Raw genomic sequence first — 16,141 nt, forward strand, 5'->3', positions numbered from 1 at the left:
GAGAGAAATATAGAACTATTACAGATTCGGATACAAGACAGTGGTATCATTCTTACTGGGGAAACTGTTATAAGTCTGAACCCGTATTACATGTACTCGTACACGTAGCAGAGTAGTTATACATACCGACTTACAGATTTATGGTACGCATAATATTCTTATTGTATACCATACAAAAATCTGTTTGACTCGTGAACAGGTTCGGTATGCATACTTGTATGCAAACCATTTTTGAATTGTGTTTATGGTACCGGAATTAATTTCCAAACCGGTACATAAAATGAAACAGTTTTATGTTCCTGAACTCGGTTGTGTTTCTAAACCGATACACAAACCGATTTAGTTCTGTGAACTCCGGAACGGAACAGGTGACAGTCATAAGGTTTCCAAACTGGTATGCAAACTTAAAAAGTTTTGTTAACTCCTGACCTCGGTTTGGCTAAATGTTTACAAACCGGTACGCGTACTGTGACTGAACCGACTCACGAACAGCAATGGTATTTGTACTTTGTACACCTACTAACCATGTCGATTTTATTTTCAAGTTTGTTTAAATTATTTCTACGAGATAATTAGCATTTGATTAATTCTCTAAAAACACTAGAATTAATTGATCACATGTTTGTGACCAGGATACACAAGAATAATATCAGGGATTCAAAGATCCCAATTGTTTGAGGTTCTCCTTATATAAACTTTCAAGATCAAGGTTGTTTTAGATTTAAGCTAAGGTAGTTTTGGCAATAATCACGGTTGATGAAAAACTTGAGTTGATACATGTTCATGTAGGTTAGCCGAAACTAACCAATTGAGCAATAAGTTTAACCAATTGAACATTGTAAGACTTTAACCTCGAGTCACAATGTTATCACACATCTTTTAGAGAGTTGTTCAGATACCAATTATCTCATAGAAATAATTTTGATAAATTTGAAAATATTCAACAGGATCAAAACTTTATCTTAAGCAAACTGATTCAAAATAAATTGTTTTCTTATAAGTGATAATTCTACCAAGGAAACTGGTTCAGATAAAAATATTTTTCTCAAGAAATTCATAAAAGAGTTGACGCATTAAAATATTAGTAAGGAACACGCATAAAACTAGTCTTAATTTTTACATAAGATTAGATGGGAGCTCAACAAACAAAAACGGAATGAATCTCATATTCTCTGCAGCTCCCAGAGTTTCAACAAATTTGGGAAGAATATTAAACCAAACAAGCTATCTAAGTTTGAAGTGAATCCGTGACTGGCCTCTCTAATTCTCTGAAAATTTATAATATTGCAGAGTGCCAGTATCAGTAGTAGTTCACCCGTATGGAAGATGGGACCCTAAGACTTCCGAATGATATTATCCACGTATGAGTACACCTAACCGAGAAGTCACAGAGAAATTGGCTAATAATAACCCCTTCCTCTTCCCCGGCCACCCCAACCCCTGCCTCTTCCACTTCCTCTACCTCTACCTCTACCTCCACCATCACCACTACCACCACCACGCGGCAAGCCTTGGAAGGCCCGGTTTACAAGTTGGTTGTTGTTGTTGTTGCTCCTCAAACCTCCCTCACCTCGCCCCTTTTTGTGTGCAGGATCATTTCCGTTAACAGCAGTAGAACCTCTTTTAACACTGAAATACAATATGTCGTCCATCAGGTAAAAAGAACATTTGTTACCAATTACACATGTGGGTATGACTTAAAATTACTGTACTGATCATAAATGAAATGCCAAGGTAAAGGCCTGTGCAATGATAAGACATGACAAGTGTTGACTTGATAAACAGACACAGAAATTAGCAAAATAGTGACAGTTAGCATCTAAACGTGTATAAAGAAGGTGATTGATGATAAACCATGAAAGCAGGAAAGCTAAGGTGCTCAACATACCCTGTGGCAGCCGTTGTTGGAGGAGGTGTAGATTTAACCGTCTCTTTCCATGATAGATTGATCTTTTTCTTATCACCAATAAACGAAGGTGCTTTTAAGTGCAATGGCTAGCACATAAACAATCAGGTGTAAGTTTCAGAAGATTTCTATTACCGTACGAAATACAAACTACTTGATTTCTCTTTTACCTTTGTCATTAAGAGAATATTGTTGCAGGTTCGCAGTCCGGAGGTAGAATTCTGCTGCTTTGCTTTCTGTAAGGAATGGTTGATAATAACAGTAAATACAATTATCGTTGAACTGTAGGCCCACTTTGCCAACTCCAAAAAATCATGAAACACTTACAAAGCTAGCGTTCTCTTCAGTTTTAGCGGCATTCATCGTCTTGGTGAGTTCTGCCAACCCCTGAGTCAATTTCTTCATTGAATTCTTAGCTAGCTCCTCCAAATTAGTCAATCTGCATTCATGTGAAGCAGATGAGCAGATGATGTTTCCAGCCAATATAAGAAATATATAATTTAGTCAAGCTTTCATGTAGTTGTTTACGTTAACATATGCTACATAGACATAGTAAGTCGGATTACAAATTAGTACACAACAAATAGGTAGTCTAGCTTCAACAATGGACATGCTTGAATTTGCAGTCCGAAAGGTTATATACAGTATTACTTATTTCAAGGATATTCGAAGATTCTTCTACACGGTTAATGCAAAATATATTCATAGGTTCACAATTGGGTTTCAAGAAATAGCACCAAACCACACATAAACAAATAATCTGCATTTATTTATTTATTTTGTAATAAGCTTGTGAACACTCAAAAATCACTATTATGCATGAACGGAAAGAGAAGAGAGCATGTCTAGCACTATAAATCACCTCTCAGTAAAATCTTTAAAATTCTCAGAAAAATCTTCCCCAAGCCTGTCTGATGGTTGACCTGTCACTATCGTGTAGCCACAGAGACTATTGGTAGCATTAGGAGTCTGCATGAGAGTAGAATCGAAAAGGTAATTAACAATGAGGCACTAACTAGCTTAAACCAATAACCAATAAACAGAAAAACCAATAACCTTGTGGGACAAGTGGTGAAAGGTGTATAATAAGCATTCTACACAAGAAAAGTCCATATCCTCTCCAGTCTTTCTGCGAGGCATGTATATCTGTGAACACATGATCAGAAACAGAATTGTTGTGAACAGCAAATCAAACGACGTAAAAGCTCCTTCTAATATAAATACTGATTTTTAAACCACTGAAACTACAGGTTCCACATAAATGAACTGGTAATAAAGTGGCAGTGGAAGAACCCATGGTTGGGTTGTAAATTAGGCATGCATATCCAATGACCCACAATAAGCAAAACGAATTCACTCTGCCAAAAACAGCTGTATCCACCTGTTCACGCAGTCACTGAAATCTATGCAATGCAAAAAAAACAAAAGAGATTACCTTCATAAGCTGAACAACAGAAGGAAGGAGCTGCCGTGAATCTTGAGGAGATGTGTAGGGAGAAATTTCAGCAAGGTTCTTGAACAAATCTAGTTTTCTTTCCTCCGGCAACTGTCAGAAAAGCACCATTAAACCAGAAGTTTAATAACCCGGGAATAATACAAAACCATGAAAAGCACGTGATAAATATAGCAGGAATCTAACCCACAAAAACAAACTTGGATCTCAAATTTTTGATCTCAAATTACAGAAATATCATACAACATATGCCAGAGTGTGAGGAGGTTCTATAAGGTCGACATGCCTACACCTACTTTAATTCCTAGCATCTATACACCATGCCCTACAGAAGAGCATAAATCTGAGTCAATAATGAACCTTTTAATTTATTGGTATTCGTAGTTGCAGTTGTATTAGGATGAAACATTATACTAAAGGACCACAGATAAAGGAAAATTAGAGAGGGCACTGACTCAAAAGCTACTACATGATCTCCTAAGTTCACTCTAATCATCCTGAAAACAAAGATTCCATTCCAACCTTGCTTCTATTGATGGACTATTGACCACAACATTTTGCTCTAACCAATCCCTAACTATTGCACAAGGAACCTTTGGTGGAGGGTCCCTACAGAGACAGTATCCTCCCATACGTTTTAGTCTTTATTGAAATTCAAGAATGAGCAACTACTTTAAGACTTGAATTAACTTGGTCTAACATGATCACAAATTCGATATTAACCATTACCTTCTTAACAAACCCAAACAAACTACTCTTTTCTTCCTAAGGTACCCAAGGTGTACCAGGAAAGCAAAATAGTCAAGTGTTGCAGGGGGGCAAACTTGCTCAATAGCCTCATGACAGCAGCAAAAACATGTAACAATTGCTAAAAACACACATTTCGGCAATTTAGATAAATAACATGGAAAAACAACGCAATTAACAAACCGGTCCGCGAGTTATAACCCCAAAGGTGTCACTATCCATCCACAAAAAACCCATCAAAACAAAAGTAACACAAAAAACCCAAAAAAACAAAAGTAACACAAGAACCCCAAAGAATTTGATGAAACCAATTTCGAAATTTGGGGATTTTGTACCAATTTTGAAAAATTTGGGGTTTTTGTATCAATTTTGTTTAAGATGGAGTTTTAATGGATCCCAACATTTGAACGGGGTTTTTGTACCACAAGTTTGGTCACCTTCGGTTTTTATGACTAGTTTTGCAACTAACCATATTTGGTTTACAAAACAAGAAAAAATTTCTAATAATGATTTACCTTGTCAAAAACCGGTAGGATGTTCTTGTTCAAATAATTAACAAATTTGCTGTTTGGTGCACCCCTCTGTAGAAATACACAAAATGTACAAGTTGAGATCAAATCGAGCTTTACATTATACAGTTCACCAGTGCAGGTAGAAATTGTTTAAAAACCAGTCCCTACCATAAAAAATGGAAGAGCAATGTGTAGGCATGATATCAGTCTGTCAATATGGTCCACATCTGTAACCTGGAGAGCCATTATTTAGAATCATGAGCTTGAATTATGAAACCAACACACAACTAGTAAAATACAAGGTAGTTCTGTTGCAACAGTATCAAGACAGACTGCTCGGCGGAAAAATAGAAGGGGGGGAGAGGAGATGATATCAAAAGAAAAACGATAAAACTATAACTGCAGGCCCTGTATGAGCAAATACGCAGTAGCATTCTCTGACAACCAAGGTCACACTTTCCAATAGCCGCAGCTGGTTTGTGAGGTGTAACATTATGTTACTGTTTACTCAAAAGTCAAGACCTCTCCGGCTAGAAAACTAAGTCAGTATCCAATAATCACATGCCAACATAGATAAGCATGATAAAACTTATGGCAATTTTACAATCACAGTCTTCATGAGACAGATCAAGAAGGAATTTGAGTACTGCAGACACACGAATTGACTCAAAATGGGTTCTTAAAGAAAAGAGATGCCACTCATATCACAACTGCTTCCAGAAATTAAATAAAAAAAAACTTACAGCGAACTGTGCATCAAGATCAGCTTGTCCTTCAACGATTTCAATCAGCTCTTTCACGCGCTCTGGGGGAGTCCCTTCTCCAAATATGCTCAAGCTTTTCAAAAAGTCCATAAACATTTTGAACTCTGCCCCAGTTACATCTTGCAAACTCTGGAATTTCAAAGTCAATATAATTTACATCTTTAGTAGGAACATAAATAACAGCAAATGAATATCTGAACGGTTAACAGAAATAGACAAAACCATCATTCAACAAATAAATGGTTTTACCAAGTATAAAAATATGATCAACCAACCTTTTTCACCAAATCAGTTATGTGCCTTTCCATTTCCTCTCGAGGCATCAAGAGTTCACCCTTCAGAGGAAACACCTAAAATGCAACAAAATATAAATATTCAGATTTGAAACTCATAATAGACCACTTCAGCTCAAATCTGCTACCAGAACTAATTATTAGCTGTGAGTGCTCTTTAGTCTTCTCACCTTATCCTTGATAAAGTTTAAAACTTTCTCACGAATACTGTCGTCGGGAATCGGTTCTTCGGTGTTCTCAATATGCTTAAACAAGGCTGTCAAGGAAGCTGCAATAAAAATATGTCTTCAGAAGAAGTGAATTAAAAAGTTAAAATAAACTAATATACAATCAGTTTGCCAAACAAAAAGCCATCTAACATTAGTCAGCATGTAGAACCATTTAATCTGATATCTGCCTATTATGACAGTAATAGATAGTGAAACGAATTGGAAATCAAGAATTCAGTAACCATGTCTTATAAAATTATCTATTCAAACCACAACCCAGAAAGGAGTTAAACCATATAGATTAACGAAGAGAATATCAAATTGACAAGCAACCTTGTGTCTAAATAATATCATCACATGACCTCAAAGATAAATTCTCAGTGGGACTGAAGACAGTACCTTTTGCGTCCTGACGCAGCAATGACATAAGAGCTTTATGCACCGCATCACGCTCCACATTTTCTTCTGGAAATATCAAACGTGACATGATAAGAGAAGTAAAAAAGAATAAGAACACTGTCACATTAAAGAATTTTCCTAAATAATGATTCTGAGCACTTGATTTACCAGTTAGAAGAAGTTGCCCAAGAACATCCACAATTTTAGCCACATATTCTGGTGTATCCTTGCAAAGAAGGGGAAGTCCACGAATTGCTTGTACTCGGATCTGTCAATAGCAACAAGATGAAACCATTAAAATCTATCAGCAATACACGGATGCACAAAGGTTAAGTATCAAACACTGATCCGATGGTCTGTGTCTCCGAATTATCATACAGCCATTTCTAAGTCAAGTAATGCACAAACAAAAGTAGTAGCCATTTCTAAGTCAAGTATGCACAAACAAAAGTAGTACGAAAGGCACACTGCTTTCAGCATTTCCAAACATAGTTTACCTTAAGCTCATCTTCTTCGCACAAGTCAAAGTGAGCATCTACAGCTTTACTGGATAGAGTTGGGAAGAACTTAAAGAACCTTGGAATTAGTTGAGCTGCTAACTGTTTCGCCTTTACACTCCCTTTTGCCGCATCAATTATACCAATGTAATCTGCCTCGTTCTGCAAATAGTCAATTAGAAAGGGAAAAAAAACATCAAACACTAAACCCTAAAAAAAACGAAAACCCTAGAAATTGGAAGAAAGGGAACAGGGAAAGGAAGTCACCTGAGACTTGTCTTTAGATTCATTAAGACGTTCACCGTACTCGTAAAGCTTCTCAATGTCACTACCATCTTCAGCAACATCAGCCATCACTTGAAAGCTAATTTATAGAGATCTAGAGAAAACCAAGGGGTTATGTTGTAAGAAATTTAGGGCAGAGAAATACTGTGACAAAACGTACATACTATATATAATAAACACAGTTAAGAGAGAATAATTACTCAGAGAAGATAAGACAATTAAACAAGCAGCAGAAACCGGTGAGACTACAACTGTAGAACGAATTTGTGAACTTGTGACTCTTTCTATCTCTCTCTTTGTTTGTGTTTGGTTCCGGGTTTTAAATTAAAAAAAAAAATGTTCTGATTTGAAGGTTACTTAATTGAGTTTGAGAGAGACAAGGGAAGACTAATTAGGGCTTGCGAATAGGATTGGTAAGACGAGACGAGTGTGATCCCGAACCAAAATTTTGGGCTTGCAACAGTTGTGCGGCCCCGTTTGGGATTTGCTTTCTTTTCCACCCACTTCAAACCATTTGTAACAAATTTTTCATCAATTATGTTTTGACACTTCCATTTTGAACCAACTTGTAGGTTAACTCTTATGATATCTAACTTCGAGATTCAAGGAGTTGGAGAGTCACCGTCTAACCCTCATATTTAAGTTGTGGATCAAGTAAATGCTTGAAGCGAAAATTGAATCAAGTTTTTTATGTCCAACTATTTGGTGTAGAGCAATCTGACTCATCAAACAGAGAGATTTGTTGGTTATTGTTGATATATGAAAATTATTACCCCTTTACAGGGTTAGGGAGCCCCTAAAAGAGAGCCAAACCCAACTTGGGGACTTGGGGGACTAAAGCCCAAGTCCACTAGGAAGTATCCATAAGGAAAAAAGGATAAGGAATGAATTAATAGAAAATGAAGAGGTTATATTATAAGGAATGACATTAGTGGTAATTAAGGAGGTTTAGGACATATGGCATGATGTCATAAAAGGAAGGGCTTTGGGGAAAGTTTATAAAAGGAGGTACATAATACAATGGAAAACAAGTTCTCTCTCATATAATTCCTAGAAAGTGGAGATATTTGGTGTAGCTAGGACAGGTAGGACCAAAATCATATTCACCCCTCAACATTTGGCGACCACATCCGGAGGCTCGTGCCTAGCTCACCATGACGCACCCAGGAAGCACTAGCACAGGCGTGCTAAGAAATCAATCGACTAATCAGTCCGCTGATCTCGACTAGGTAATAATAGAAGAAGAAAACGAAGAGGAAGTGCTAGCACAAGGCGTGGACGGACAACGGATATCACACGAACCCCAGAATAAAGAGATGGGAGTGATACAAGGAAGGCTCACACAGCAAATGAAACAACCACTACAGTTCTCGCCTCCAACACCGCAAGACATATGAAAGGAGTTGGAAGTATGTGCACAGAGGAAACAGAAGCTGAGAAGACGGATGGAGCATGCTACAATAACAAATCAAGATATCCCAAGGGAATGACAGTGAATGAAGGACACAAGGATGACGAGCCAATGACAATGTCACAATAAGCCGTGGCAAGATACCTAGAGTCAAATTACCTCGTGGAAAGACAGGACAACTACGACGCCATGAGCATCCCTTACCCAGCAAGTATTCGCGAGTACAAATATCCGGAAGATTACACGTCACCAAAATTCAGAGCATATAATGGGCAAGGGAATGCGCGAGAACACCTTGGTCGATTTTTATCAGTAATGAATGATGAGGCCTCGAATGAAAAGTTATGCTTAAGAGAGTTCCCTAAATCGCTCGCTTGAACATCGTTTACTTGGTACGATAACTTAAAAGCAGAAAGTGTGGACTCATGGCAAACCATGTCCGCCCTCTTCCTCAGGAAACTTTATTCAGCCAAAAGAAAGATCACGTCAATAGACTTAAGCAAGTGCAGCCAACGGGTAAGAGAAGAAATAGGGAAATACATCTTTCGATTTCGGCATCTCACGCTGGACTGCCACGAGGACATCAGTGAAGAAGCACTAGTTGAGATTTCCATATGCGGGATGGCATCTTCCTTTAAGAGGAGCCTAATCAACTTCAGATTCCAAATGTTTGTCGAGCTGGAAGAAGCAGCAGAGAGGATCGTCGACTGTGTTGAAGAAACACATACAGACCACCCCTGGCAACACACAAGTAACACCGTCTCTGAAGCACCACGTAACGTAAAGCTCAACATCGTCAAAGGACGGAAGGACTCGTCCCAGACCACCGAGGGAAACCAGGGGGATTCAGAAGAACGAGGCAAGACAACCCTCTACCTCCTCTACCGTGCAGCTGGGAGCAGATAATCAAACTCTTGGAACAATGGGTAATGAAAAAGGAAATCAAGCTACCCCCGACGGTGCTAGATGTCAACAAGATGGACAAGAGTGCGATCAGATACTGCCACTATCTTCAAAAGTTAGGCCACCCGACAATAGAGTGCTTCGCCATTAGAATCATTTTAGACCGCAAACGCGCAGCAAGAGAAATCGAAATAGTAGATCAAGCAATTGGACACGACCCTATCCCTCGTCATTAAACCAAATTGGGCGCAACATATATAAAGCAAGAATACCAGTAAAAAACCGCGTCCCTCCCCTTGAAAGCCCAGCAACATACAATGGCGTCCGGCAACTAAGGAAAGTTGTATTATTTTTTGTTCCCTATGAATGATAATTTATAATAATAAATTGAGGCGTTGAAAAATAGAAAGAAAAAGGATACGAGATGCATAGACACCCGATCAGCTAACAAATTTACAAAATTCTAGGGGATGCATACACCCGGATAGCCGGCGAATTTACAAAAGGCCACGGGATGCATAGACACCCTGTCGGCTAACGAATTTACGAAAGGCTACGGGATGCATAAACACCCGGTCGTCCGATGAACCTACAAAAGGCTACGGGATGCATAAACACCCAATCAGCTAACGAATATACAAAAGGCTATGGGATGCATAGATACCTGGATATCCAACGAATTTACAAAAGGCCACGGGATGCATAGACACCCGATCGGCTAACGAATTTACAAAAGGCCACGGGATGTATAGACACCTGCTCGGCTAACGAATTTACGAAAGGCTACGGGATGCATAGACACCCGGACAGCTGATAAATTTACAAAGACTACGGGATACATAGACACCCAAGTGGTCGGCTGATAGGTATTGTAAACACCTTGATATTTATCTATTGTTTATGCTTTATTTGCGAGTGTTCCTGAAAATTATGTATCTTATGTTTGCTTTTGAGTTTATTAGGTGTAATGAAGTCGTTTGAAGCGAAAAAATGAGAAGTTATCCATTTGGAGAGTAAAGGGAGAAAATATCAAATCAGATGCGAGTTACAATTGGAGCAGGGCTATGTTACGCAAGAAAGAGTGAAGAATAAATTGTTAGTTCTCTGGAACCGACAAGCCATATATGAACTGGTTATCCCTTATCCAGTAGGGTAGGGTGCCAATATGAATTGTAATCATTACAACCATAAAATCGAGAGTTATCTTCTTTGTTACACCAAAAATTTAGAAATACAGAGAGACGGTTGCTGCTGAGATAAATCGAGAAAGAGATCTGAAGTTGGGACGATAATGAGATGGAGGAATCGAATTACGTTAACGGTTGAACTAAATTTAATCTAGCAGATGGCTGTGGTGTTCACTGTTGTGGAGAGATTTTGGGTAAGCTTCAGTTGCAGATGGGGATTTGTTAACAAGATCGATAGAGATGCAGAAATTGAAGATTAGAAGAAGTAATCTGAGACGGGTTTCGGTGGATTCAAGAAGCTGAGAAGACTACAATGGTTTTGAGTTGTGATACCATTAATTGAGGATAGTTTAATTTGGGTTCAGGTGATCACTGGAAGAAACAACAAGGGAAGAAGGGCAAGATGTAGTTTCTGGTAAGACTGAAACTAGGGTTTGAGCAGAGTTAGCTGGGGTGATAAATTAGAAGATGGGTTATGGTTGATTTGATGAGAAGGAAGATGGAAATGCTGGGTTAGATGTATGTTTAGAACAAGGGTTGAACTTGGTGGTGATTCTGAGCAATTACAAAGAATAATCTGAGAGTGAAGACAATGGTGAATGAAATTGGCAGGAGACCTTGGAACTGTTGATTGAAGCTGCAATATAAGTGTCGGTTCTGTTGTAAGCAATGACAGTGCAGATGCAGTTAGAAGTGGTGTTAGAGCTGCAGCTGGATGGATATTCAAGGTGTTGATTATGGTGGTTTGTGGCTGAGAAATTGTAGTCAAGTGAAGTAGGGTGGATGTTATTGATGGTGTTGAGATTAGATGCAGTTCAAGTTGTTGTATATGGTAATTGGTGGTTGTGGTTACTGCAGGTGAGTTGATATTGAACTCAATTGCAGGTGGTGTTTGAGCACAACAAAGAAGAAGAAGAAGAAGAATGGGATGTTGTTGCAGCAATGTGTTGATGATGTGGTCAAATGGGTGTTACTGTAGAACTGCAGGAGGAATGTGGCTCGGATGTTGTCGTACGAATGGAACTGTATTGGTTCTGGTGGTATTTGCAGCTGGGAGTTGAAATGGAAATAATAATTGTTGGCTTGAGCTTATGGTGGTTGTGGAACTGAAACAGGTGGTTTAGTGTTGTTGTAGTCTGTATTAGAGAAGAAACTGAAGCTGAAATGGTACAGATGGTTGTTCTGGTATGCAGCACTGAAACAGGTGGTTTAGTGTTGTTGTAGTCTGTATTAGAGAAGAAACTGAAGCTGAAATGGTACAGATGGTGGTTCTGGTATGCAACTGCAGTATGAAATTTGTTGTTGTGGAGGAAACTGATGTGGATAATGAGCTGAAATGCAGGTGGTTTGGTGGTGTTAGTGGCAATGGCTAATAAATGGATTGAAGGCAAAAAAATGATGCAGCTGAGTTAGGTGGTGATGCAATGGGTATTTGCTCTGTGTTTGTGGTTGTTGCAATCGATGGAGGAGAAATGGGTTGAGCTGATTGTGGTTATTGCTAGTGGTTGGCAGATGGAGAGCTTGATGTTTAAGTGATGCAATGAGACCAGTTGAGCTGAAATAACAATGGTGTTGCTGCTCGAGTTTGAAGAAGACAATGGGGATGGTTTCAGGGAGATGCCGGCAGTTGGAGGAAATGATTGAGCAAGAGATTAAGCTGTCAGTTCTTTGGAACTGACATGCGAAATACCTGATGGGCTCAGAATTGTGGGCTTAACTGTGTGGACTCTTTCTAAGCAGAAGTAATAGTTAGCCTACTTTTGGATTTGACTTGGGTTTGGAAACCAGGGAAGGCAGGTGGGATATAAAACAAGTTTCATCTCTTTTATTCTATGGGGATCTCTGTTTTTTTGTTCTAGGGTTTAGAAACATGAAAACCTTTCTCTTTCTTCTTGTTATGAACTCCGTATATATGAGCTAGATTTTTATTATTGGTTAATGGTTAAGTTGATTTCACATAACATGTTTTTAGGTTTGATGAATTAGTTTTGTCTCAATATTATCGTTTATGATTCATTATTAATATCGTTACATGATTTGAATGCTTATTTAGTCGAGTCGCGAATCGATTGAGTTTACTTTCATCTTAATTGCTATATTAGAGTTTATTATACGCAAAAGTGATAAATTTGTGATTGCAAGTAACATAATTGTGAAAATTACTTTTAGTGATACATCATAGTAGTCACAAGTGGATCATAACCTTTGTTAAATCGGATTAGTGCTTTTACACATTCGATTGCTTTGATTGACCTGATTTCATAGAACTTAATGCATCTGGGGAATTAAACTTGATTAGTGATTTTACACGTTAGGTTGTTCTCTTAGATAGAATTCATATTCGCATATTTTAATGTGTTTGTTGATGATAAGAGAAAATTAGCGGGATATTCTTGCGATCAAGGTATCCTAGGGCTTTTGATGATGAGAGATTAAATATCAATTATATTTATTAAGACAAGAACATGTTTGTGAATGAAAAAAAATCCTTAACCAATATCTTTATATCCTTGATTTACGTGTTTACTTTCTTGTTTGTTTTTATTTTATTTTAGATACATAAAAATCAGAAAAATCCCCCCTTGCTTAAATAAGAAACCGAAACATATTGACAACCTAGTCATCTCTTCGGGAACGAACCTTTCTTACCTTTTCTATATTATATATTTTGAGTAGTGAGAAAGTGTAATTTATTTTGACGCATACGACAGCGATCAAATTTTGGCGCCGCTGCCGAGGAGGCAACGAGTTGTTATTTTTTTTTGGTTTCTTATTTTTGTTTTTAGTTTTGTTTTATTTAGTTTTTCTTATTTCTGGTTCTAACCTTGTTTTGAGAATCATGTTTCAGGTACCAATCTATGGACGGAGCATATTGGAACAATGGATGCGGTTTTCAACTTCCTCAACACTATGACAATTTCCCATCATCTATGGGATACAATCAAAACCAATTTATTGGCTATGATGCATATCCTAGAGAACCTTATGGTGATTTTCATACATATCAACAACAACCTTGTAGTGGGTATGTAAGTCAAGCACCAAGGTGGGACAATTCTACTTCTAATTGGCTTAATTCAAGTTGTATGCAGACTATGAATGGATTACAAGACATGCAACAAAGACTAGACCAACTTTCCCGTGATAGAGAGAATGTCGCATAAACCATGCAACATTTTTTCTTACCCGACTCCGGATCGTAGTTATGATTATTCACCCATTCAAAGGGAAAAGTCATGAAAAAGAGAACTTATTGTAGTCAATGGTGGTGATCGTCTGAACGTCAAAAAACTTGCACAAAAATTATACAAGTTGGAAGATGATGAAGCCCCGAAAGAGCTTGTCGAAGAAATTAGTAGGACCATTTGTATGGAACTTAAACGGCGCCGTAATAAATGTTGGGAAACTGACGACGATTCTGATATCGGTGAGTCTGAAAATGAAGACGAAGATGAGTGTGTTGAGAATGTGACCGATTTGATCCATATTGTGGAAGACCCAATTGAGCTTGCACATGATTGTAAGATGTTGATGTCTAGACTTTGGTTAAGGCATAAATGGACGAAGAATTGTTGCAAGGTTTGATAGAGGACCATGATACCAAAGAGGTGAGTAATTCACTTGAGTTTTTCAAGGAAGAAGAGGATTCCTTGATACAAGAGATTGTGCAAGGTTTGTCTAACCCTCTGCATATTGTTTATTCTCCTTTACCTATTATTGGTTTGAATGTATGTGCTTCGAAATTATTGTTGAATGACTTTGTTTCTCAAGTTCTGTCATTAGAGATACTTGATTCTCATACTGTGCAGGTTTTGGAACAAGAAACTGTGGTAGTATACCTATTGCTCACTTAGAAATTAATTCATTACCTCAATTATGGAGGATTATGTTTTAACTTCCTTTATTTTTCTCAGTTAATATCTCTTTTTTGATGCGAGTGGGGTCAAGAGTAGATATTTCAATGGGGGAAAGAGTGGAATTATCACAGATTATCTACTCCCTCCGTACCACTTATATACGCGGAGGAGACAATTATCTTAGACAAAGAAAAGTACATTGAATTCATAATTATTATTTTTTATGTTTTTCATGTTTTACCCTTTTTCCTATTGATAACACAATTATTCATGTACTATAAACAGGGGTATGTGTGGAAATTTTCATCTTGAAAATAATTTTCCGCCTGTCAATGAGACAAGCAAAATTCAAAATTCCGCTTATATTATAGGTACGAAGGGAGTATGTCCCTAAAACTAAAACTGAAATTTGAGTGGTTCAACTGACCCCACTTGACTCCATGTGCATCCGTCACTGGGAATACAGGTTTTGTAAATCAATCGAAAAATTGAGCAAAAATGGGCACGTGATGAACAATAATGTGTTGTTAGATCTTATATTGATAGTCGTGGTGCGAAAGGAAGAAGATGGTGGCTGGTTGGTGAATCGGGTTTAGATATGTTTTGGGGGAGATTTAATCGCTGGATTTGATTGAATTGCACTTGACTGAGTAAAACATGCTTGGTATGGTGTTTGGATTCAGCTAAAATTGGCTAAATAATCGAGATATGATAAAACATAGGTGGAGTAGAACTTAGGTTTGTTTTGATTGTATATGGAAGTCGTATGTGAAGAAAAGGGAAAATATTTTAGCTGCTGGATTATACTCTATCTTAGGAAAGAGTTTACTATAAACAAAAGACGTGTATCTTTTTATAGTATTTAATCTGATTTTTCGGATTTTGAAACTGGATATATTATCGTACTTTACCTCTTAACCTTATCGGAATCGGATTAGGCCAATTGCGTTTGGCTAAGTTCTAACATTCGATAAGCTTAGTGGTGTACTAGTTGAAAAAGCGGGGTCTAACAACCACCCCCAATATTTCGCTTAGCAATTTGTATGGACTAACTCCAATATACTTTCAAGAGAATCAACTAGACAGTCAGACTCAATCTTAAGAAAACTATATCAAAGAGTTATATCTCAATTTCTCAATTCAATCTATAATCAAACAAATAGGAATTTGCGAGCCCGATTGAATATAAGAAATAACTTGGACGGTATAACAAATCAATATCCAAATGTCAATCAATTCAATCAACAACCAAAGGTTGGATTCACAATTGATTGAACTTACGCACAACCTGTGATATTTCAATTATATAAACAGATATAATGCGGAAAAGAAATAACACAGACACCATAAGTTTTGTTAACGAGGAGACCACAAATGCAGAAAAACCCCGGGACCTAGTCCAGATTTGAACACCACATTGTATTAAGCCGCTACAGACACTAGCCTACTCCAAGTTAACTTCAGACTGGAATGTAGTTGAGCCCTAACCAATCTCACACTGATTAAGGTACGGTTGCGATCCTTACGTCTCCGAATCCCAGCAGGACTCTATGCACTTGATTCCCTTATATGATCTCACCCAAAACTAAGAGTTGCTACGACCCAAATTCGAAGACTTGATAAACCAATTTGTCTCACACTGAAAAGTCGAATAGATAAATCTGTCTCCCACAGACAAATCTATGAGTTTTGTTCCGTCTTTTGATAAATCAAGGTGA

General features: G+C 37.8%; 1 protein-coding gene across 1 annotated transcript; it reads right to left on the bottom strand.

The window, feature by feature from the left end:
* Positions 1 to 1,022: 1,022 nt before the first annotated feature.
* On the bottom strand, positions 1,023 to 7,424 carry LOC113287514 (apoptosis inhibitor 5-like protein API5). Its single transcript, XM_026536292.1, has 17 exons — positions 7,266 to 7,424; positions 7,048 to 7,159; positions 6,781 to 6,942; positions 6,452 to 6,551; positions 6,284 to 6,349; positions 5,846 to 5,943; positions 5,658 to 5,732; positions 5,362 to 5,511; positions 4,787 to 4,852; positions 4,622 to 4,687; positions 3,342 to 3,452; positions 2,963 to 3,052; positions 2,769 to 2,875; positions 2,234 to 2,345; positions 2,077 to 2,142; positions 1,889 to 1,995; positions 1,023 to 1,629 (listed from the first exon to the last, which is right to left on the bottom strand). The coding sequence occupies exons 2-17, from the start codon at positions 7,132 to 7,134 to the stop codon at positions 1,401 to 1,403; spliced, it is 1,692 nt and encodes a 563-aa protein (XP_026392077.1). The 5' UTR covers positions 7,135 to 7,159; positions 7,266 to 7,424; the 3' UTR covers positions 1,023 to 1,400.
* Between the last annotated feature and the right edge of the window lie 8,717 nt (positions 7,425 to 16,141).

The sequence above is a fragment of the Papaver somniferum genome, chromosome 6 (genome assembly GCF_003573695.1).
Source record: "Papaver somniferum cultivar HN1 chromosome 6, ASM357369v1, whole genome shotgun sequence".
NCBI lineage: Eukaryota > Viridiplantae > Streptophyta > Magnoliopsida > Ranunculales > Papaveraceae > Papaver > Papaver somniferum.